Raw genomic sequence first — 24,694 nt, forward strand, 5'->3', positions numbered from 1 at the left:
CCACACTGTCAAAAGACTCACCGCTCCTCCCACTTGGAGTGCAGCTGCTTGCATCCATTGACTTCAGTGAGAGTTCGGGTTGTGAAAGGGATATAGGATCGGGCTTCAAGAACATTGCTGAGACACTTTGGGGAACGATGGAAAAGATCAGAGAGGACGTTAACCAGGACAAGGCTGCTCCACTCTATGGAACTAGAGGCTCCAATCAATTACTGTTTTCTGTACATGGGGAGGAAATTAACTTTGATGCCCTAATAAGCTGCAGCAGCCAACAAAATAATATTGAGAATACACTGTTAGAATGAAGAGGGCACTTTGAAATGCTCTGCACAACTCCAGAGCTCACTTCTTGCTATAAAAGCAAATCTAATAAATGTGATAATTTGACAGAATTTCCATGTAATGGGCCAAATAAAGCTTTTCATCCTAATTCTATCACCCCTTTGCTTTATCAAGTTACAATAAAACTAGAAAATGAAATAGCTTTTTTTTTAAATAGAGACCCATTCGTTAGCACATAGTATCCTGCAAACTACTGCGAGTTTAACAATTTGTACATTGCAGTAAAACAGCTTTTTTGATAACTTTAAATATGTATTTAAGAAACAGATGGAGTCTCTATTAGGGCTTTTTATTGTAGGATAACATCAACTCACACAAAATAGAACATGGACTATGTAACATCATAAACAGTCACCATTACCATCTGTGCAAGGGAAGATGGCTACAGTGATATAAAGAACAAGAAAAATATTACACAGTTACATAGCTTGCCAGCTAAACTTTCAAAAGCTCCTTCCATATGCACTGAAGAATCTTTGGGTTTTTTTCTTTTTAACAGTTATTTATTACAGTAGTGAATATATTTACAATAGATGTTATGCAAACATCGGTCTCGCTTACAGTGCCTCATGACTTCATTCATCCCAAGCCAGCACTACGAATCCAATTTGAAAGCTTTGACGTGCCATTTATATAGTATATCATTAAAGTGTTCCATAGTTGCCATAGCTAATTCCCAATTCATAAAATTCAGATTCTAGGTACCAGGGACTGAATCACAGGACTGGCAGGCAAAGTATCGGAAATCAAACCTAATTGGGTTTGAATGACAGCTTGACCAGTTAGCCATGGGTCCTGGGACAATGTTTGTCAAAATAGAATCTTGGACAGTAAATAAACTCATAGCTGTTGTCAATCTTGTACAAATATCAATGCCTCACTCTGAGATCTAATTTTATGTAAGTACTAAGGAGACATCAAGTAAACTTAAACAGAAGAGGCCCATTAAACCCTGCTTATTCTGCCAGTACAATGGCTATGTTTACTAACATACCTCATTTCAGGGCATGGATTCCTCCCTCCTTAGTGCTACAAACACAGCATTTCATACTCTTAAAGACTGTGTCTGGCTTGAACGCTCTGTGGCTGTGACTGGTCGATAGTGATGATGAAAAGGAAACAAAGAACTGGATATGGATTGGCCTGCGTGTCAATAGCTTTTTATGGAATTGATTTTAATTGTTTAGAACCCCAGCAAAATGCCGAGAGCAGAAAACACAGCGGTCCTTTTATCTCAGCAGCTACCTTAAAAAAAAAAAACAACAACAATCTGTTTTTCCTCTGCTCTGTCAATGGCAATGAATTCTGAAACTGTTTTCAGTTTTGTATGACTGGAGTAGAGGAACAACTATTCATCAGTTCTTGCACAGAAAAGGCAAATGGGCCTGCCCTTCTCAAAGTTCACTTTAGTCCCACATTCTTGTTTTTAACTCTCTGTTCCTCAGTCCCCATATATTAATCTTGATTCCCTTACTACTAATTTAACCATCGCCTTCCTCAGTACCAATTGACACTTGCACTGACCTTTGCATAATACAGATATTCTATCAGAGTTCTCCTTTGCCTCCAGATTTTTCCAGTGTTTAATTTGTCCTATAGTTTTTAACCTGCTGCTGCTTCAGAAAGTGGATCTCTCAACTTCATCAATCCCCCCTTTCAAAATGCGAGAAATCCCTGTTAGTCACTTCAGATAACAGTTCTCAAAAATCGATTGTCTCTGCTGCTTTTTATTGTCTCCAAAGCAATAATTTCCTCCTCCTGCTATTTGAGCGGGCGGTCCAAAAAGAGTCTAATAGCAATTCTTGTAGTCTTCCCTTCCGCCAATATGAAGTAATGCATCTATCTCAGTTGCTTGTTTGCTTTTTGATGTTGGCATGAGATAAATGGAGATGTTCTTTGGATGCCTCTGTGCATAAAACTAAAGATAGCAACAAGGCTATTAAGTGCCTTATATTTTTGTTGTAAATATACAAGAAGTTTCCATCTCCTTGTGATGTGCAATTGTAACTCCCATTCACATTAATTGAAGTTATATGTACATGTCAAGAGAGATGAGACCCTTCATTCTGTTTATGTGACTTTTGTGTAGTAATAAAAAGGCAACAAACACATTGTCTGCTATACATATAAACACTAGAACAGCACCGATATATTTTTCTGCTATAACAATAAAAAGTTACACACACCTCTCAATCTGCCCAAGTGAACAGATACTAACTATGTTTTCTCTTGTACAATAACACAGTATATACTACTTGATCACTTATGCTGGGTGCTTGAGGTCCAACAGAAGAACATTATCACCTCCTCCTTCTGTTGCCTCCTGTTTAAGAACGATTTTTTCAGGGGTGAGCACAACTTTCTCTGCTGGCTGGGACGTGCCTTTTGTTCCACTGCCTTTGTCTTTCTTTACTTTAGTGATCACTTCTGTGTAGGAAATCTCTTCTGTAACTGGTTCTTCTGCCCCACTCGCTGAAACTGCATGCACACCAGCTTCCTGGATTCCTTCTTGCCCTTCAGCTACTGTTCGCTCTTTATCTTTCTTATTGCGCTTGAATGTCTCCTTTGTCGGAGCTGCTTTTGAAATAGTTTTCTTGAGCCTTATCCCAGATTGTTTCAGCCTCTCTCCTGACTGCCTCATTCTCTCTCGCCTCTCGGGTGTCACTATTCTAGTTTGAAGCCTGTTCACCTTTTTGCCAAAATTTTGTCTGGTCTTCTGCATATTTTCCCTTGAAAATGCCTTTTTGATATTATCTATGCGTCTCATGCCTGATTTTTTAAATCGGGATGCTCTGCTTTCATCTATATAATATTCTTCATCAGACGAGAGGTCATCAGGTGGGAAGAATTGCTCCTCCAGGTTTTCACCTCTTGTCCTGTCTTTGATAACAGACAGCGAAGACGGGCATTCTGTTTCCTCCTGTGAATGAAAACATAAAGACATCGTTCCGCTAGTGTTTTAAGGGAGCAGAGCATTTAAGCATATAGCTTTTTTGGCTTCTTATTTGTAAGTATCAATAACTGAGCTATAATTATGTGGCACAGGGAGGTGGGGCCTCGCCTGAGAACCTGCACGATCTCCTGAGGATAAAGGGGCCTGGAAAAACTGATTTTGCAGCCTCTGTTCAGTCCCATGCCTGTTAGGGAGATTGCTTTAAAGGCTGGTGCTACTCTGAAAAGGGTTGAACAATGTAAAACTCGCATCGTTGAGTCCCACATTTAGTGTGCCTCAATGGACTGCAGCTCAAATGTGCTTAGTTTGCAATTAGAAAAGATGTTTTTCTATCTACCAGCCCTGCTATTCTGAGGTTGGAGAGTCAAGCTGGGTTCTTTCCTTCTCATACATCACCAGTAATGAGCACCATGTAGGGCAAGTTGGCCTTTACCTACATACAGCCTCACTGACTCCATATGAACTTCTCAGTATTACCTGTAGCCCCCTCCTTACTTTCATTAGGTTTCCACAGTTGTAATTAACTGGAGAAATCTGTTGATGCACAGGGAAGAACAGAATCCAGCTCAGACCCTTCTAGAGTATGTCTTCGCTGCAGTGACGACAGGCCCCCAGATCTGAGCACCTAGGTCAGCCTAGCCTGACTGCAGGTGGCCTCACTACAAAGCCCTACTGGTGTTATTGTGTCCTCTGCTTATGCACGTGCCCATGTGTGGCTGGGAACATAGCCTGTGTCCTCACTGCAAAGGGGGCAGGTTCCAGCCCAAGTTAAAGTGAAGTCTGGGCTTTAATCTGTATCCAAGTAGGGATGCTAGACCAGGTTTAAAGCACCTCCAAACCCAGGTAAAAGGTTTGTGTGTGTGGACAGTGACAGGGGTTGTGCTAAAACCCATGGAAGAGCCAGGGTGAACTCTGCAGCGACAACACATCCTTAGCCGTGTTCAGTTCACGGGAGTAAAATGTCACTGATGCGAGCTGGTAAGGCTCAATACACACCAGGAGTTGATCTGCTGAATGAGAAGCCATTTTTACATAGTCACTTTTCAGCACCACATTTTACTCCTCCCCTATCAATTCAGCAACAAAAGCAAAGCTCCAGGTGGCAGTAGTAGAGGTGGGCAACTCTTAGAAATACATGAATGGCATTGTTTAGTATTACAGGCATACAGGCATTTTCAGCAGTAAAAGTATATTATCCCATGTTAATGCATTAACTGAACAATCAGCAAATATTTGTGGGTCTCTGTAGTGGGTCTTCAATGGGAGGTTATTGAATGGTGCATTAATCACCTTGGTATCCACTGCCTGCCATGTCGCAAGTATTGCTAATTTGTACTGAATATTAAATACATATTCTAGATAAGTGCCATGCTAGCCATGTACTAAGCAGTGAAACCATATGATAAAATACATTTACATTACACCTTTGGCTTTGTTTGGCTGCCCTCTATCCACTAATCCCTCTCAGTGAGTTCAGTTTCAATTGCACCCAACCCTCGTTCACAGGGTGCTGGTGAGGACCGGTAGCTGCATTTTGAAAAGAAGTGATCTAAAGGGAAGCAATGCAATTGGGCGCTTGTGGAGGAGGTGAGCACCTCGGCTATCGTGGTGCTGGGGTGCTGTAGATACCTAGAGAAAGAGAGATTTTAACTGCCAGAACAGTGCAAGTTATACCAGAATTTTCTGAAAGCTCTTTTTGGGCAGTAAGTTACTGAGCATCATTTTAATGGTAAATGATGTGGAAAAAGTTTCGGGTGAATATTCCGTAAAAGAATACGTCTGAAAAGAGTAGACCCAACCTGTAAATCATCGTCACATAGGAGCTGAGCCAAGACCCATTTAGCTCAGTGTAATGATTCCCATGGAGATTCTGGATCTCCCCGATAGAGTCAATTTCTGGCTGGTACTAGCAGACATATAGCAGAAAACGCAGAACCAGTAGCAGCTGTGAGATGGAAACTGGCACCCCTTGCTTACCCCAGCACTCTCCTCCTTGGGCACACAAACAACGCTGCACAACGTTTGTTCATGCTCCCAAGAGGAGCAGCTCCTCACACAGCCTCAGGCAGACTACATGGCATATTAATATTCTTTTTGCATAATGTATCATTTCCCAATCGTGGGCTTATCACACCTGATTCCTGGAGCTTGTCAGAATTTGGGCCATAGTTTAATAATATTTTCTAACTACCAAAGAAGTTTGAATGAGAGCATCCACCAAGTGCCAGTCAGTTTCTCAAATGTATCTTGTGCTGATGAATTCCTGTATGGTGCACTGCAAACTGAACCGATTTCTGGCCAGAAAAACAGCTGTAATGTTCAAAATGCAAATGCATGTTTAATTTTACTTTACAAAGTATTAACTATCAGTAATATATAATAAAATATATTAAGCCATTTGGCAAATAAAGGCTGTTTATAGTTTGGTCATCTTATTCTGGCTTCTTTAAAACATAAAATGGCTGTTAATGCTTATCAAAATTAAGGGGAAATTATTTTGCTGTGAGATCAGCAGAATTTTATTTAACTCCATATATCAAAACCAGAATGAGCAAGAACTAGAATTCTTTGTTAATAATCTTCATTAATGTGTGAAAATTAACTTTATTACCTAGCTGTGTTATAGCTTCTTTTTATAAAATGAGGGATAGTGTTAACATAGAGCAGCTTTTCTGTAATTAAACTCTTAATTATTAAATTATTATTATTATTAAAATCTGTAAATTATAGACCACTACTTTAGCTGAAACATTGACAACAATATTTCCTTACTAACTATTCTGAAACTTGGATCCATACAGGGATGAGTATAGTAGGGTGAGATTTAAGAGTCTCTCCTATAAGAAGAAAACGAGAGCTTAGGTTCTTTTTTAAGACAACATTTGGGCGAACTGTCATCCCCTAGTGCACAGAAGACTCCAGCAGGCTTGTGTTCCCTACTGAATGCCATCGCTTCAGTTGTATTTAGATTTACAGTTCACTGGTTTAAAGGGCTGGCTGTAATGTTCACACACACATATTAAAATTAAGAACTAAGAACTGTAAATTATCAGATGAATGTTTTGTGTCTAGGGCACGGGACTGGTACCCAGGAGTTCTGAGCAATATTTTTCAACTGACTCCTTGTGTGACTTTTGCCAAATAATTTAATTTCTCTGTTCTTCAGTTTCTGCCTCTTCTCTGGAGAAACCAGGTATAAAAGGCTAAATTCATTCAGGTTTGTACATCATGCTGCAATCCGTAAATGGGAGGTGCTACAGAAATGGACTGTCTTACTGGAATTGGTCAACATTGTGAAGGTTTTTCAAAATAAAAATCAGTGCTATGTTTCATCCCAGTAGGGAACTGCCCACTCTGAACCACCAACAGGTTTTAGCATTACACTTTCACAAGTCATTTTTGTTTACTAGGGAAGAGGGAGAATAAAAGCGTCTGTCTCCCAGAGTTAGCACATCTGAGGAAAGTCAGTCTTAGCACTGGGGGGACGCTGATGTGGGGAAAGATGGCTAAGAGCTTGATCCTGTTCCCCCTGAAGTCAAAGGCAACATTCCATTGACTTCATTGGTGCAGGCTCAAGCCCTAAACTGGGTAAGTACCTCTCCCCATCGTCCTACCAAGAAAATAAACTGTTCGCTGATGGAAACAGTAGGATGTGGCAGTAGCCCTCTGAGGGGGAAAAGGAGTAAGATGCCTGCCTGCTTTCCCCCTTCTTCCAGCAGCAGGAGCACAAGGCGATGGCTTGCAAGATAGCCAGATCAAATTAAAAAGGGAAAAGGCAAGGTGGGTCCTTCCCACCCAAATGTAAATTATTGTACTCACGTCATTTTACCTGGCCTAGCCAGCTGGCTAGCCACTGAGATAGGAGCTATCTGAGTTATAGAATGCTGGTGCAAGTCAATGGGAACTATCCGTATGCTTAAAGTTAAGCCTGTGCTTAAGAGTTTGGCTGGAAAGGAGCCAGAGTGCTCAGCACCTTGCCAGCTCAAGCCTTGCATAAATAGCGTTTATCGTCTCTGCGTAGTGACAGAGTCTTGCACCATAGTAAGAGATGCTACATAGATTGGGGTTTTTTGTAAATTGTATTTACGCTATTAATATTTGCACTACTTGTGAAATAGTGTCTGATCACATCATTGAATATGTCTAGAAATGCCTGTGCACACCAGCGCCATTAAGACTGTGTGCATAAAACTCAACTTGGGTTTGTCTTGCCTTTGAGTACTTCATTCTGACAGCGTGCAGCCCCAGCTCACTAAAAGCCACGTAAAACAGAGCTTCTGGTTTTAAGCTCTGGTCTGAACAGCACAAAGTAAACAATATGAAACTCACTGTAGCTACTTTGAGGATAAAGGTTTGCGCCATTACTGCTTACATTTGAATAGATGTCTCCACAGCGAGTAAAATATTTCAAACCTGATGTTTATAACACAAAGCCATTCCCTCTGGCAGAACCTGAACGCTCCATTGCCACTGTGGATCTCTTCGCTCTTATTTTCAATTTAAATCAAAGTTATAAACGCTGTACTTTGTGTCCTCGCACCATGGACTTTGTAATGAAATCTGTTAATGGGCTGCCAGTGTACTCTTGGGTCTGTGCCTGTGTATGCAACTTAGGAAACTTCTAGCCAGTGCTGCCTCTTTCTCTTAGTGAAGGTGCACAGGGAAAGAGGCAGGGGTCCTAATGAGTCCTATCTTCTTCCATATGCTATAGAAAGGGATGCATGGAATGAGGCAAGGACTCCTACCTCACTGATTGTACGTAATGGGGCTTACAGAGCATTCTCGTGCTGCCTAACAAGTAGTGGAATGTCTTTGTTTTCCCCTTTATTTTTTAACGTGGGAAATTCCAGACTTCTATAAGTCGAGTCTTAACTTTGTCTTCAATAACCTAAATAGACTGAGCCCCTTAAGTGACTCACTGTAAGGCAGGTTTTCCAGACCTCCGCTCATTCTTGTGTCACTTGTCGAAACCCTCTCCAATTTTTCAACAGCTTTTGTAGTGTGGCCACCAGATTGTGACACAGCATTGCAGTAATGGTCTCCCAAGGCTGTATGTTGAGGTAATACCGCCTCATTACTGCTCCTTGATATTCCTCTGTTTATAGATCTAAGGATCACCGATTGTCTTTGGCCACAGCTTTGCAGTGGGCATTCATGTTCAGCTGGTTATCCACCATGATCGCTAAATCCTTTTCAGAGTCATTGCTTTCTGAGATATAGTCCCTTCTACTGCCCTCTTTGCTTTTAAATATATGACTTTGCATTTGGCTGAATTAAAATACATGTGTGTTTGCACCCAGCTTACCAAATGCTCAAGATTATTCTGTATAATGACTTGTCCTTGTTATTTACCACGCCACCAATCTTTGGGAAATCTGAAAACTTTATCAATTATTTTATATTTTCCTCTAGATGATTGAGGAAAATACTAAATAGCATTTGACCAAGATTCCTGCAGGACCCCACTCACAACATCCCCTACTTGATGATCCTTTCCCCTTAACAATTACATTTTCAGATTAGCAGTTAGACATTTTCTAGTCAATGCAATGTATACTACAGTGATTTTGTATAGTGCTAAGTATTTTTTTAATCAGTGTCAGGCAGTACTAGTTCACATGCAGACATCTCATTATCAACTAAATGTGTAGTCCCATCTGAGGATATAAAGTTTGACAAAAACCTATTTCTCATAAAAAACATATTGATTTAAATTAATTATGCTACAATACCTTATTTCTTTATTGACTGAATCCTATATCAGCTGTTCCATTATTTTACCTGGGATCAATGTCATGCTAAAAGGCTTATAATTACCTGAGTCATCCCCTTTATTCTTGAAATATTGGCATGACTTTAGCTTTCTTCCAGTCCTCTGGAACTTCTCCAGTGTTCCAAGTTTCATTAAATACCAGCATCGATGGTCTTGAGAGCTGCTCAGTCAACTCTTAAATTCTGAATGCTTAATTTTTGCAAACAAAGCTCTTTTAAAGGAAGGGGGGGTCGCATTTGTTTTTATATGGAATAAAGCGCTATCGACCCCTTCCAAAATGTACAAATACATCTTAATTCATCTGGAGCCTTTCCCCACTGCCTGGCCAGTGCCCCTGTGAGGCAGGTCTCAATATTTTCTTTTTACACAAGGGGAAATCTGGAGGATAAGTTTACACAACAAAGAAGTGTCAGCTTCAGGACTGGAACAAAAGTGTCTTTGCGCCAGCCCCAGTACATAATCCACTGAGTCTCTAATACCCCCCCCTGTCGAGTAAGCTGGTTATTCCAGTGATAAAGCAGTTTTAGAGTAATGAAAAAACACTATTTATCTCAAAGCATGTTTGAGAGGTGAGTATGCAAGAGTAACCTCATTACAGGGCAGAGAGGTTGAGAGACTTTCCAATAGTGACATAGGAAGGGTCAGACCCAGGACAACAACAAATATCCCCCAAAACAAGGCTGGACAGTGCTCCTTAGTTGAGCCTTTCCATGTGCAGTTGAGATTCAAAAGCTGCAACTATTCTGGCTGCAGTGTTTTGGGGTTTTTTTGTTTGTTTGTTTGTTTTTTTAAAAGCTTCTTTTTCCTTATTTTTTTGAATAAGGAGAAAATCTGATTTTTCTCCCCTATCCTTGTTTTCACAAGCAACTGAACCATTTTGTTCAAACTTGCCAGACAAAAACACACACGTGAGCAGAAACCAGACATGGAAAACTTCCATCCAAATGGTGACTGTTGCACAAACTTGCAAGCATCAGATAAAAGGGGGTTATAATGTAACAATTGGCTTATAAACACATTAAGATATTGTTTCACATGGACATAAGGTGTTCAAGTCTATACAAAAAAACCCAAGAGAAATGAGAATGAGAAATGAGAATAAATATGTCACAGTTTACATATGAGGAAACTAAAGGTCTGGCTACAGTGCAGTGTAAGCCCATGGTTAGTAGAACTTGAGTTAGCAGTAGGGTGACCAGATCAGAGAGGCGAAATATCGGGACGCGCGGGGGGGGGGGGGGGGGGAAGGGGGCGGAGCCAAAAAATAAAAAAGCCGGTAGGGAGAAAAAAAAAAAAAAAAAAGCACGAACAAGCGGAAAGCGCCTAGGCTGGTGCCGGTAAACAGCGGCCCCCGGGTCCCGGGATGCAACAACCCCTGCCCGGAGCCCGATGCCGCGGAGATGGGCACGAACAGGGGGAGCACCCCCGCCAAGTCCCTGCGCGGAGACCGTCCTGGGCTGGCCGCGGGCGCGCCAGCGTGTGGCAGCCCCTTCCCTGGCAGGCTTCAGCTCCCCGCGGGCCCGGGAGTGCAGCCCGACCGGCCCTTCCAGCTGCTACTCCGCCTCTCCCTCGCCGCGTGTCAGGCAGAGGCATCTGCCTGGCACCCAGCGCCAACTACACCCCTCCGGGGCCGGAGCGCACGTGGCGGAGGTGAAGCCCCGAGGAACCAGAGTCCCCACGCGGACAGCTGCTGCCCCCCCACCCATGGGCGCGTAGGGAGCCGGTTCCCCAGGCTGGACCCGGGGCTGCCCCCCTGCAGGTACCCCCCACCCTCCTGCCTGCGATTGGGCCAGGCCGGACTCATCCCGCTGTCCCCGGGCCTCCTCCCTCCAGCGCTTGCCTGGGAGGGAGGAGGAATGCGGCGTGCTTCGGTAGGGGGCGGGGATTTGGGGAGGGATCCAATGGGGCAGTTGAGGGGGTGGGGCCAGGCCGAGGATTTGGGGAGCTATCCAATGGGGGAAGGAGGGGGCGGAGTTGGGGCGAGGGAGGGGGCGCGAGCCAGAGCGGAGGGCAAAAATTGCTTGTTTGTCCCGCGTCCCGACCAAACATTGGTCGGGACGCGGGACAAACGAGCAAATATCGGGACAGTCCCGACAAAATCGGGACGTCTGGTCACCCTAGTTAGCAGACCCTGGGACTTGAGTGTCTACATTCATTTGTAACTCTGGTTTAGGAATTGTTAAACCCTGGAGCTTCAGTGTCTACACTGCATTATGTGGGCCTGAGTCCAAACACCCATTTCCCAAACTTCCTAGCACTCTCCCAAAATGTGGTTGCTCTAGCCTTTTGTTGACAGTGCAGTGTGGGAAAACTTGTCTCTCCGTCAAACTTGAGGACAAGGAAAGTTGGCCCGTGGGATACGTTTGGTGAACACCCAAAGCATGAGTCCAGAGGGGCTGTCTACACTGCAAAGCAACAGAGCTTGAATCCTGGGTCCCTGCTTGACCCGTGTGCTCAGACCCTGCACACCCATGGGGTCCTGGGACCCTAGGGGCAAGCCCTGGATTAGTGCAACTTGTGTGTCAATGGAAGGAGGGTTAGGCTTGAGCCTAAATTCAAACCTTGAGATTACTTGACACACCATAATACACAAAGAATAAAAACCTGGCCCGCATTGAAGTCAATGGCAAAATTTCAATTGACTTCAATGGGACCAGTAGTTCACCCAATGAGTTGTCAGTAACTAGGAAACAGATAAGGCCTATGTCAAAAATGGCTTTATCTTTACTCGTAGCGGTGTGTCAGGTACCTGTAGCTACAGGTGGCAGGGAAAGGCTCTGGCAGCTCCCCGTGGCTGGAGCTTTTCCCCGCTGCTGGAGTCTTTCACTGTAGTGGGAAAAGGCTCCGGCAGTGGGGAGGCAGTAGACTAGCAGGGTAGACATGGGAGACCCTGTTTGGGCATGTAGAGAGCTGTGTAGGGTCCACAGCCTGTGATACTGGCTTGTCTCTACCCTACTCACCTAAATAGTGCCTCACTGTTTATAGTGGTAGTTATACCTGTGCTAGCTGGGCATGCTGTGTCTGTACGCTGTAAAAGTAGAAATATCTATTGAGTGCCATTCCCTCTCTCCCTTCTCCATACTCATTCCTTCCTAAATAGGTTATAACAATTGATTTTAACATTCCAGGAGTGCGAATCATCCTACAACATTTTAGTAATACAAACTATATTGAATTTATGCCATCCATGAGCAATTCCAATTCCTCTTGTTTATTACTAGGCTTCTAAAAATTGGTGTCTAGGCAATTCAAGAATTTCTTCTCTTCCTGCCCTTTTGGTCCTTGATTAATTTTGTTTTCAGCATCTTGATTTTGTGCTAACTGAATGCTCATAGTTTGCCTCTTTTTACCCTCCCCTTTGCTATTAGTTTAACTCCCTCCTGACTACTCTGGCCAGCCTGTCCCCAAGGAGATTGGTCCCCCTTCTACTGAGGTGGAGGCCATCCAAACTAGATAACCCCCCTCTCCCCATAAAAGCTGGACCAATGTTCCACAAAACCAAACCCCTCTACCGGACACCATTTACCTAGCCAGTGGTTCAATTCCAGAATCTTCTCCATGAGGTGAAAAGTACCTGGCTTGTAGAGCTGGTCAAATTTTTTTGAATGTAAAGGTTTTTTTTTTCCCATAGAAAAATAACATTTTTTAAAAAGCAAAATGTTTTATTCAAAACTATTGACTTTTTCAACAATTTTCATTTTTGTAGCTTTTTTGCCCCTTTTTAATACAAATTTTTATCAAAAATATGTTGTCAAAACAGTTACTGAAAATGTTTGTTTACTGAAGAATGGATGTTTAGTAAATGAAAAACACAATCATTTCAGTGATGATTTGATAAAAGAATGTAATGTAAATAACACAAAAATAATGAAAAATTGGTCAATTTTTACTGGGAGAAATGGAAATGACTTAAATGAATTAAAACATTCTAAGTAGGTGCACTAGGTTTGTCTCTCAGTGCCCAGACTGAGTTTGCTGGGCTGGCAGTTAAAAAAGACCATCTCTTTCTGTGTAAACATCTGATCCAGAAATAATTGAGACATTTACAGTCACTTTTCAGGCTGCACTTTAAAACTAAAGTGATCAATACACACAACCCTCCCACTCATTTCCCAATCCCAAGTAAAAAGTTAGAAAAATAATGATAAAAAAGTACAGAAAATAAAAATAAAAACAAAGAAAAAACAAAATAATAAATAGTATGACATCCCCGCAACTACAGAATCTATTTTGAAAAATATAATAACCATTACAAGCCAAAATACTCTCCACCTTCTCAAAGTCAGAACATCCTTATTCCAAAACTACAGGCAAAGCAGACAAAAATACAGAATTATGTCATTTTATTGTGCTGCTCCGAGCAAAGTAACAGGCCAGTGACCTGTTACCCTGAGCCTACATGTTGCGGGGAATACTCAAAACATTTTGCAAAATATTTAACAAACACTAATGGGATTAATAAACCCCTCACACTCCTGAAGCTGGAGCACAAATCAGGTAATAAGGCAGTCCAGTGCCCAGCTTGTTGACGGAGTGGTGACTGACAACTGATTTGTAAAAGAAACAACCTAGAAATGTTTGATACATGATAAAGAAAAACAAAAATACCCTCACTGGGAAGACCTGCAAACAATCTGCAGCTTATAGGCAAGAAACTAAATCAAAACAATATCACAGCCTAGGAATTTACATTTTAAATTGACTGTACATTATTCAGTGCAACACCCACAGTAAATCTCTAAAACACCAAATCACCCTCATGCCTATTAATACACATATTAACCATGTAGCCAGCTGGTTAACAGAAATTACCATAACAACCCGTCCATTCACCAAAAAGTGTCCTTAGCATCACACAATTTATGTTACTGGTAAAGCTCCCTTGCAATTAACCCTTTAGTCAGTCCTTAGCCGCTGGTGAATACCCAATTACAAAGCATCCCATCATTTTGTAAAAGTGTCACTCTTTCACTGCAAGCATGGGACTAAATCTCATGTAATCCTGCTGTAGTTTTGCAGATGTGGAATTAAAATCTCTGCCATGAGGCCAAGTCTGTTCAAATAGGAGCAAAACAGGATTATTTCTTAAGGGCACCTATGGGAGTTCACCCTATTAAGTACGTGCTGAATAAACTCTTCTGCACATAAGACCAAAAATATGCTATTCTGGGGCCAAATGCTACAGCTGGCATGTAGAATTGTTCTTACATAATGAAAAGTGCTTAGTGTGTCCAGCACAGTAAATCCCTCATTTTACTTTCATAAAGCTTCAACTACAATCCCTGTTCCTTAAATTCTGACAGGGGTTCACCAATTTAACCCAAACCACATGAATCCCTCAGTGTTGTTGTAGTTAATATCTTTTATTGGCCCAACTGCTGTTGGTGAGAGAGATGAGCTTTCCCCCTTACACAGAGCTCTTCTTCAGGTCTGGGAAAATGTCACAGCTAAATACCAGGTGGAACATTTAGCATAGGTAGTTAGCACATGTTGCAAGGGGCCATTCAAGGTGAAGAGGCCGGTTAACACCCCTGTTATAAAAAGTGGTCACACACAGGTGATAGGGTGTTTTTGTCTTTTATCATTTTCCTGTGTAAGTTCATTCAAGAGGGTAGCAATGAGGTCTGGTTTCACCCACATACTTGTTATTGGAGCATTCAGATGGGACATATGAGGGGGGACATGTGGGGTCAAGTGCCCCCCCCAGATTGGCCTGCTGGGGGGAAGAGCAAGAGGGGCTCTGTCCTTCTTTCCCAGCGCTGTCCCTCCCCCAGCACATTCAGCTGCTCGCCCTGGCAGCCAGGCGAGGAGCGGGATGGAGTTGCTTCTGCCTGAGAGAGCCTGGCTGGGTGGCAGCGGCAGCCCACTACCTACCCGGGCTTGGCTGCTGGTGGGTGGGGGCTATCCCCGAGCATGCTGAGGAAGGAGGGGGGGGGCTCCAACTCACTGGATTTATGGCTTATTACAAGAATCTGTAACCCAGTAACCCCCCCTTTTTGTCCTATGAGTCCAGAGGTGTTAATGGGCCACTTCACCTTGAATGGTCCCTTCGAACATGTGCTAACTACTTATGCTAAATTAGCTGTTTGACCTATTATTTAGCCAAGACACTTTACAAAATAGCAGCCGTGTTAGTCTGTATCCACAAAAAGAACAGGAGTACTTGTGGCACCTTAGAGACTAACACATTTATTTCAGCATAAGCTTTTGTGGGCTACAGCTCACTTCTTCAGATGCAAGATACTGAGTATCTTTCCCAGACTGAAGAAGGGCTCTGTGTACCTCAAAAGCTGCTCTCTCTCACCAACAGAAGTTGGGCCAATGAAAGATATTACCTCACCCACCTCATCTCATCAAGAATCCATTCTCATTAACTGACCAGAGTGATCCAATGAGAACTCAGTGAGCAAGAAGTTAGAGAACTGTACAATGTCATTCTGAGCAACTCCCATCTCATCCACTCCCTGGGACAGCTTCTGAATGATGCAAAGGGCAGCTGCAGCCCCAGAAAGAAAGCTGTGTGAGAGAAATACGCACATTTAAAGTTTGCTAAACAAGTAAACCCAGTGAATCAGTACCTCTGAAGGAGTCCCTGACAGTCCAGTAAGTACCCCTTAGGAGGTTCCATGTTGAGTGGTGTCAGCGTAGGCAGCCCTGTGAATTTGTCATTATCAGTTCAAAATATGCAATTTCCTAGACAGCCTCTTTTAAATGTAGATACAAAGAATATCTGCATGTGTGAGAAGGGGCAGAGACAGGGACAGACAGGAGGTGATATGATAAAAGGGGACATTTGCTAATAACCTGCTTTCAGTCCTGGCCCATAACGACAAAAGGTATGGTTCTTGCAGACTAGATACAGTTGGAAGAGATGCAGCTCTATTAAATACAGTAACTCCTCACTTAACGTTGTAGTTATGTTCCTGAAAAATGCGACTTTAAGCGAAACAATGTTAAGCAAATCCAATTTCCCCATAAAAATTAATGTAAATGGGGGGGTTAGGTTCCAGGGAAATTTTTTTCACTAGACAAAAAACTATATATTATATAGATATACACGCAGTATACGTTTTAAACAAACTATTTAATACTGTCCACAGCTATGATGATTGTGAAGCTTGGTTGAGGTGGTGAAGTTAGAGGGTGGAAGAGGGAGGGATATTTCCCAGGGAATGTCTTGCTGCTAAATGATGAACTAGTACTTGGCTGAGCACTCAGGGGTTAACACATAGTTGTTAATGTAGCCTCTCATCAAGGCAGCACAAACAGGAGGGAGAGGAGACAGCATAGCAGACAGAGACAGACACACACCTTGTGTGTGGGAGAGAGAGATCCACACTGCCCCTTTAAGTAAGCTGAGCCACTCTTAAGTGCATTGTCATTTTAAGTGGATCAGGAAGTTGAGACAGCAGCAGCTGCCTCAAGCTCTCTCTGTCTCTCTCCGTCCATGTCCCCTCCGTGCTCTATATGGAGAAGGGGTAAGCGGGGTGCAGGAGCAGGGGGGAGGGGGACACCCTGACATTAGCCCCCCCTTCCCTCCCTGCACAGCAAGCAGGAGTCTCTGGGAGCAGTTCCAAGGCACAGGGCAGGAGCAGCACATGGCCGTGGGGGGAGGGACAGCTGAACTGCTGATTGATAGCCTGCTGGGCGGCTGCAGCAGGAGATGGGAGCTGATAGGGGGCTGCTGGTCCACCCTGGTTCCAAGCCCCCACCAGCTAGCTGCAACAGGCTGCTCTTCCTGCAAGCAGTGGACAAAGCAGGCGGCTTCCAAAAGGGAGCATTGCACAACTTTAAACGAGCATGTTCCCTAATTGATCAGCAATGTAACAATGAAACAACGTTAACCAGGATGACTTTAAGTGAGGAGTTACTGTACACCAGGGTGCTGCTGCTAACCACTAAAAATCTGTAACATGCTGTTGATGAGCTCAGATTTTCCCAGTTCTGCAAATGTGCTGTTTTGAGCAACTTCAGTCCTGTAACACCCATGGAAGAAAATGACTTCAGGAGTCTTCACTGGCATATAGAGTTTAATCAGAAGCTACTCATTCTGAAAGGCAAGTTCAGTCACGGGAAAGTAGAACTCCATTCCCCAGTGTAGAATCAGCCAAAAGGATAAGCACCATGGAGACTTTTATAATGATCAGCCACACTTCCTATGGATAAATCACTATCTAGGCTGTCTAATGATTTGGGCAGGTGGCATGGGAAATGGAGAGTGATCATCTAACTATATTATTCTGGTGCCTTCCAGGCCAAACCCAAGCAAAACTTTGAAAACAGGTCCCATACAAATGCAAAGTAAGATCTGCTGTTTTCACCACTTCATTTTCCCAGATTGGGAAAGTCTATGTTGGCTCTAGGAGGATTATTAACTTGCCCTAGTTCATATTATCACAGGAGAAGAGTAAGTCTGGATAAGTCTGATTACACTGGTTCAGAAAACACATGGAGTCAGGTTTATAATCCCATCTGAACAGAGCCCATGAAGTTCATAGCCATGAGCTGCCTTTTAGGGATATAAATGATCAGACTAATCTCACCTTTCCCACCCCCCCTTGAATTTCAAACTTCTTTCCTTGTAAACAAATCCCCGAAAGGGTAAATTTTGTCACTCCAGCATTGACAGGTTGTAACTACTTTTTCCTAAGGAGCACAGGCTATTTGTGGTCTCCCTCTCTGCCTCCAGTGTTTTAGGAGGGCCACAGGCCAATTCACAGTTGTGGGGGGCAGTAGCTGGAGATACCACAGATGGCTCTAGGGCTCACTCACACATGACTGAGCTGGCTCTGCTACTGAAGCGCCAACTTGGCTGTTGGTCACAACAGGTGCAGTCCACTCAGAAGTGTGACCAACCACCTGATTTAGTGGATGAAGCATGGCCCTGAAGGCAATTTCTTTGCTACAGCCCTGCTCTGACACAGAGTCTCTCTATGGTTTTAGCTAACGCAATTAACTTTTCTTTCTTAGTTTCCCCATCTGTAAAATGGGATTATATAGTCACCTATGCCACATGAGTAATATGAAGAGTAAATAGTTAAAGTTTGTAAAGCACAATGTAAGTACTAAAATTCGCTAGAATGCACACCAAATCCTGCAGTGACTGGGGACCAAGCTGGCAACGCATTCATCAGCTTAGTTAGACAATTGTCTCTAAAAAACCTTAATTTTTCAAGGAATTTACTTGGAGCACCTCAAAAGCAGCAGCATCATGTCATCTGGGTGCCAGACCTGTGTCCAACCAACCGTGCACAACCAACCGAGCTGCAACAGGAGTTTGATGGTGACCTAATGATTCTGTCACATTTGTATTTTTATTTCTATACATGTAAACGAGTCAGGTAGGTTCGGAGTGTATCCCAACGAATCAACTCACCAACCATCTTCACAATTCCAGGCCCTTGTGCTGTGTGTAGTGATGTGATCATGGTGGAGAGGAGTCAATTATGGTGTGGTACAAGGCTGCAAAGTTGTTTGGCAGGCCAACCCCAAAACATGAAAGTCAACTCATGTTAGGAATGCCCACTTTGATTGTCAAAGCATTTTCAAATGTGAAAGTCAGTAGCCATGAGTGAGATCCAGAATTCCTTTCATAGGACATCTTTTTTACGGGACTTTGTAACTAGTTCCTGAAATAAAAGACATTACCTCAGGCACCTTGTCTAACTGGTTCCTAGGCTCTTTTAAGCATATAACTTCTAAATTAAAAAAAAAAAATTCATCTGAGGTAACTCCCAGCTTGACCAGAGAGTTCCAAGAGAGGACCAAAAAAAAAAAAAGGAACAGATTCCTTCAAAATGAAAAAAAAAACAAAGCATGCACACACACGCACACACTTTAATTCCATCTTTTAATTATGTACCCAGAATGACTAAAATAGCCAAAGACTACTTTACTGCAGACAAACATCAGTTTCTCTGGGCTGTTCCTCAAACCTATCTGAGACTACTGCTTACCTATACAGTTGTGTCCCTCCAAACTATACTACTGCAGTACCAACAGGACACATAGTACCCCAATTTGAACTAAAACTGTGACTTTAACCATGACAACTGTCTGGGTGGCAGGGGTACCTGGCTGCCTCTCTCTCCATTACCTGACCTTCTTAAAAATTAATCATCTCTAGAACAGTGAAAAATATTCACATTGAGCCTCAAACCCACTTGTGTTGAGTTTGGAAGGTTTCAATTCTTATTGGATGGTTGAGGTCAAGCCAGCAAGAGAACCTGCTTTGCTTCCAACTGACCTGAGCCAAATTACACTCTGCAGTTTGCTAACCCTATTTCAGACTGAACCCCCAACTATCTTCTCAGCCTCAGGTCTAACAAAGTCTAGTAAACCACCCCTTGTTCTCATTTCCCTAACTCGCATGGTCAAAGATTCTCATTAGGACTCCATTTAGCATAAGGGCTCGTCCAATACTTTTTTGTGAGGGATGAAGGGCTCTTGGACAATCATTTCTAGGCCTGCATCCTCTAATTGGCTTCTGCCTCTATTAATTGTTGTATCAAAACTATTAATTAAGAAAAATTAACTGGGACAATTTTCTCTGTGTTGATTTTATGAACGAACCCTGCTGTGCTGATTGACAGAGGCCATTACAGAAATACAAACTCATTGATCGAAACAGGTAAGTCACGTTCCCCTCATTACACACAGTCCTTCACAATATCCCTAATGCCTCTCAGGCAAAATTCCACTGTAGATGAAGGCTTCCCTTCCAACATCCAACTCAATAACTAACTCAGTTATGATGCAATTTAGCATACAGTGCAGTAGCGAGGAAGTCCCAAATTGCTTTAGTGCATGTCAATGGACTGTCGCTCCTCTTATAGTGATGTTTCACTCCATTAATGCCTTGGCGGTGGTTTGCGGGGCAGGGGGGAGGGGGAGGGTTTGCACTAAATCAGTGTGGTTGCACTGGACCAAGCCCCTGGTGTAGCAGCACTGCACTGCTGTACAAAGTGACTTGCACCAGCACAGTGTGTAAAGTTTCACTACACTCCTAGCAGGTTACTCTGCTCTAATGCTCCTGGAATGGGGACAATTACCCTGTTTCCCCAAAAATAAGACAGTGTCTTATATTAATTTTTGCTCCCAAAGATGCGCTAGGTCTTATTTTCAGGGGATGTCTTATTTTTCAGAAATGAAAAATGCCTTATTATCGGTGGATGCCTTATTATCGGGGAGGTCTTATTATCGGGGGGATGCCTTATATTACAAACTGTAAGTAGGCCTTATTTTCGGAGGATGTCTTATTTTCGGGGAAACAGGGTACCACCCACCAGCAAGGTGTTAAATGTTGTATCCCAAGAGGATTAGCAGATAGGGGATAAAAGAAGTTTCCACTAGCTAATGAGTGTGTGTGTGGGAGGGGGTGGGGGGACGGGACTGTGGCCTGGTCTCACTAGAAAAGATTGATTTAATTACATTGGTCAGGGGTGTGAAAAATCCACACCCTGAGCGGTGCAATTAAACCAATTTAAGTTCCTATGTAGACAGAATTCTTCCGTTGACCTACCTACCGTCTCTCAGGGAAGTGGATTACCTACACCAATGGGAGAATCCCTCCTGTTGGCATAAGTAGCGTCTACACTGAAGTGCTGCAGCCCTGCAGCTGTGTCACTGTAGCGTTTTTAGCGTAGATACATGCTAAGAGGAATCCACTCTTGCTGTAGCTGATCTAAACAGGGATGGGAATATGAAGAGTGAAGAGGCTAATTCAAGATGCTGATTCTGTTCAAGAAAATCAGATGCAAGGAGGCTCTCAGCAAAGTCTCCTTTGTCTCCTAAGAAGAGACAATAAAAGTAGCAGCAGTTGTCTTTTCTGGTTCTGTGTAAATCTCTGGTAGGACACTTCCACAGGCTTTTTCATGAACTATGTGAAAATAAATGACAACAAGCATGTCTGTGGGGAAAAAATAAACATCGTGTTTTTTGTATTGAATTAGCCATCACCCCCCCCCCCAATATTTTCGGAACATTGACTATGTTGAAATATATCATACAACAACTATGGAACAGTGGAAGCAATGGAGCAGCACCCCACCAACGGACAAAGGATTCAAAGATGTTCATTTCCTCCAGCAATATGATTACTTGCAAGGAAAAACAAAGAATATCTACATTCATATCTACCATAATGGTGCGGAGTGAGCGCTATTAACGCAGCCTGCAAAAATTAAAAACAATAGGCCAGATTTTGCCCTCACTTTCAACTGTGCAGCCTCATCAGGGTCACATAGGCATGAGAGAAGAATTTGACCCACTGTCTGTATTTGATAAGATTTTATGCTATCATCAGTTTCCACCGGCACTGTTTTCATTGCTAACCAGGGGTTTGGCTAGTACCTCCTCTTACTAGAAATCAAATAATTTAAAAGCTAAATCGGCCTACAAACACTTATGCACATGAGTAACTTTTCTCAGATGAACACTCCCAATCACGGACATGAAAAAAGTTATTTGTGTGTGTTCACTGATACTTTAAAGAATACGTCATGATAAATGATGTACACGAACAAAACTTTTAGGGACCTAATAAGGGGCTGAGCATCCTCCGTTCCCACTGAATTCTAGAGGAGTCGAGCATGTGATGCTAGCAGACCAGGTGCCAGCTCAGGCTCAGATCCCCATGCCTCAACTGAACACTGACAAATACCTAGCTGGAATCAGTCTGGCTCACCTGGGTGTTCATATTGTTCACATCGGTATTAGAATGATAAGAATGTGTTTAGACTTTATGGAATGCTTGTGAGTTGCTGCAGGCATTAATCTCACTTATAATGTCTGTATCCCACATTACAAGGTAATAGCTGCGTGTTTGCATTGTAAGCCTCTGTAACTGTAAATCACCAGGCAAGAGACAGCCATTAACTAGTGTGAAATGCTGGTCTCCAACAGGAGTTATGTCCTGCTTGACAAGGAAGGCCCATTGACACCAGATGGACTAGAGTGAAACATTTAATAGGACAAAAGACTTTGTTGCTTACTCTCCCCTCTATGGAGATGAGTCTTGCAAGTGAATCCTTCCAATCAGTTGAGTTTGCATCTCAAAGCACGGGGGAAGGGAATAAAAAAACTCTAACAAAGAGGAACTGTATCTTTATGCTGCTTGGACGCTAGGGTGCAAGGCTCACTAGGCATAAGCAAAAGATCCCCAGTGCTTCGCGTGAGTTGGCTTTTATTACTTTTTTGAAATTTAAGATTGGAACTCTTATTTCCTTTTCCTATATAATAAATCTGTAGAGAGGTTATTATAGGATTGGCTGCAAGCATTGTCGTGACCTGGGGTAAATGGCTGGTTCTTTGGGACTGGGAATAACCTGAATATTGCTGCGATCCTTGGTGTCAGGGACCATCTATCACACGTCCGCCCATCTGGGTGACAAGACAGACTGGAGTTCCCAAAGGGATGGGCTGTGACTCTATGTTATGGCTGTTAGAGAGCCTGAGGAGTTTACACTGGATAATTGGTTGGTGAAATCTAAGTACAGAATTTGGGGTTTGTGCTCCAATTCCTAGCAGTCTGCCCTGAGGTTGGTACTCATGCTCCTGTGTCACTGCAGGACAGCTTGACAGAGCATGCTTAGAACTTCACAGGATCAAGTCCTTAACACCTAGTGTTGCAGCATTTTCCAGTAAGTGGCCTAGCCTTGTAACGCCCCCTAGCATGGTTAACTTTTTTGTATTTGTATGATCCATGGACAAGAAACTTATTTTCAAGCAACTTGCTTTCAGACAATAAGAACAATTGCTATTTATTCATTTACAAGAACAAGTAGCATTATAAAATAATCATAATGTAAGAAAAATATATGGTTTGTTTTTGATCCTGCAAAACCTTGCTCATGTTATGGTACGTCTATACTTACCCGCTGGTTCGGTGGCAAGCAATCGATCTTCTGGGATCGATTTATCGCATCTTGTCTAGACACGATAAATCGATCCCGGAAGTGCTCGCCGTCGACGCCGGTAATCCTGCTCCGCAAGAGGAGTAGGCGGAGTCGACGGGGGAGCCTGCCTGACGCGTGTGGACCCGCGGTAAGGACCTTTAAGTTCGAACTAAGATACTTCGACTTCAGCTACGTTATTCATGTAGCTGAAGTTACGTATCTTAGTTCGAACTGGGGGCTTAGTGTGGACCAGCCCTTAGTATTCCTTAGTCATGTATTTCCAAAGCAGTCAATGAGACTACACGCAAAAGGATGGTTTGTGTGATAAGGGGGTGCAGGTCTGAACTTAGTTTTGAATATTCGTTCCTATGAATTGAGACCATGAAAAAACTTTTCACAGCTACAAAAAACCTTGATAACTGCAAATAAAATACACTACACTTGAAAATTAGCATTAAAGGAATGACTAAATTCTGGAGCCTCCATAAATAGTTTTACTGTTTGGACTTCTACCTAATATGGTGAAAAAATAACAGATGATTGTCAGGCATGACTAGCCTGACAAGATTTACAGTGCCTGCTTCATATTACCTTTCACATAGGCAACAAATAGTCCTTGCTGATCTGCAGTTAATCTTACACTCCTGCCTGAAAAGCCAACCGATACTAATAATAGACTGTGAATTGCCATCAGTGGGTTCATGTTGAAAGACACTGAAAGGCAGAAATCAATTTTAAAGAAGCTATAACACAACTCCTACACTGGGAAGACTGTGTTACCTGTCTTTTGATTTGTTAAACAACTAGTGTTTCCCAGGAACTATCAAGGATGTGGCAAAACTTCAAAGGTAAAATAAATTAAAGTGCGTTCATACCTGGTATATTACAACCCGAAATTTGTTTTTTCTCAGCATCTCCTCTTGTTTTGCTTCAACCTTTCGCACATTAGCACTCTGCTTTTCCACACGTGCCCTCACTTCTTTAACGTGGGAACTAACTTTGCAGGTTTTCTCAAGCAACTTGTTAACAGTGTAGCCTGTATTGCCATGAGTCTGGGCAAGCTTTAAAATATCAATCTGTATGGTCTTGATAGCGTTCTCCATTTCTCTGTGTCGCTCCTCTATTCTTTTCTGGCTCTCCTGTACACTGTGTACAATGTTGGCCACTTTATCTAGGACTGTCACAATTGTATATGCAGCATCTTGCTCTTCATCTTCTGTGACATTTGAGAGACGATTTTGATGGATTTTGTCAGCCTCCAAGGTAACTTCATGGTGATCCATTTTGTCTGTGTTCAGTCAGGTTTACAGGAACTGAAGTATAAATGCTCCCCACGATGACTGTTCAAATCGCAGGGAAACAATTCTGGCACCTGTGCAAGAAACTTGACAGCTGGCCTCAGAGATGTTCAGAGCAGGGTGTGAAACTCCACCCCGGGAGAATGGTCAAATATTTATAACTACAGACTATCCCTCCATGATTATTTGGATACTTTTTGCAATATGAAACCTCTAAAATTAGGAGGCAATGTCTGGAATGGAACATACATTTAAAGGGTCACACTTCTGTACTAGTGACGTTATTAGTGTTAATCTGGGAAAGTTAAGCAACTTACTAATTAAGCAGGAGAGCCAACTGGCATATTTATTTAAGATCTGCTGTTGCTCTCATTTCAATGAAATGATTTCCTTTGGGGGAATTCAGACAGTTTTCAAAAGTAAACATGAGTGT

The 24,694-nt window shown here is 42.7% G+C and overlaps 1 protein-coding gene across 1 annotated transcript; it reads right to left on the reverse strand.

Annotated features, from left to right (window-relative positions):
* Positions 1–615: 615 nt before the first annotated feature.
* CAVIN4 (caveolae associated protein 4) lies at positions 616–24,389 on the reverse strand. Its single transcript, XM_005296539.5, has 2 exons — positions 23,839–24,389; positions 616–3,262 (listed from the first exon to the last, which is right to left on the reverse strand). Exons 1-2 carry the CDS (start codon positions 24,244–24,246, stop codon positions 2,606–2,608), a joined length of 1,065 nt encoding a protein of 354 aa, XP_005296596.2. The 5' UTR covers positions 24,247–24,389; the 3' UTR covers positions 616–2,605.
* Between the last annotated feature and the right edge of the window lie 305 nt (positions 24,390–24,694).

The sequence above is a fragment of the Chrysemys picta genome, chromosome 2, assembly GCF_011386835.1.
Source record: "Chrysemys picta bellii isolate R12L10 chromosome 2, ASM1138683v2, whole genome shotgun sequence".
NCBI lineage: Eukaryota > Metazoa > Chordata > Testudines > Emydidae > Chrysemys > Chrysemys picta.

Bases quoted from the DNA above. Each gene is read 5' to 3' on its own strand.
- CAVIN4 (XM_005296539.5), bottom strand. From the start codon at position 24,246: ATGGATCACCATGAAGTTACCTTGGAGGCTGACAAAATCCATCAAAAT. The intron at 3,263-23,838 runs GTATGAACGCAC...TTTCATTCACAG, and splicing joins TTCGGGTTGTAATATACCAG to GAGGAAACAGAATGCCCGTC.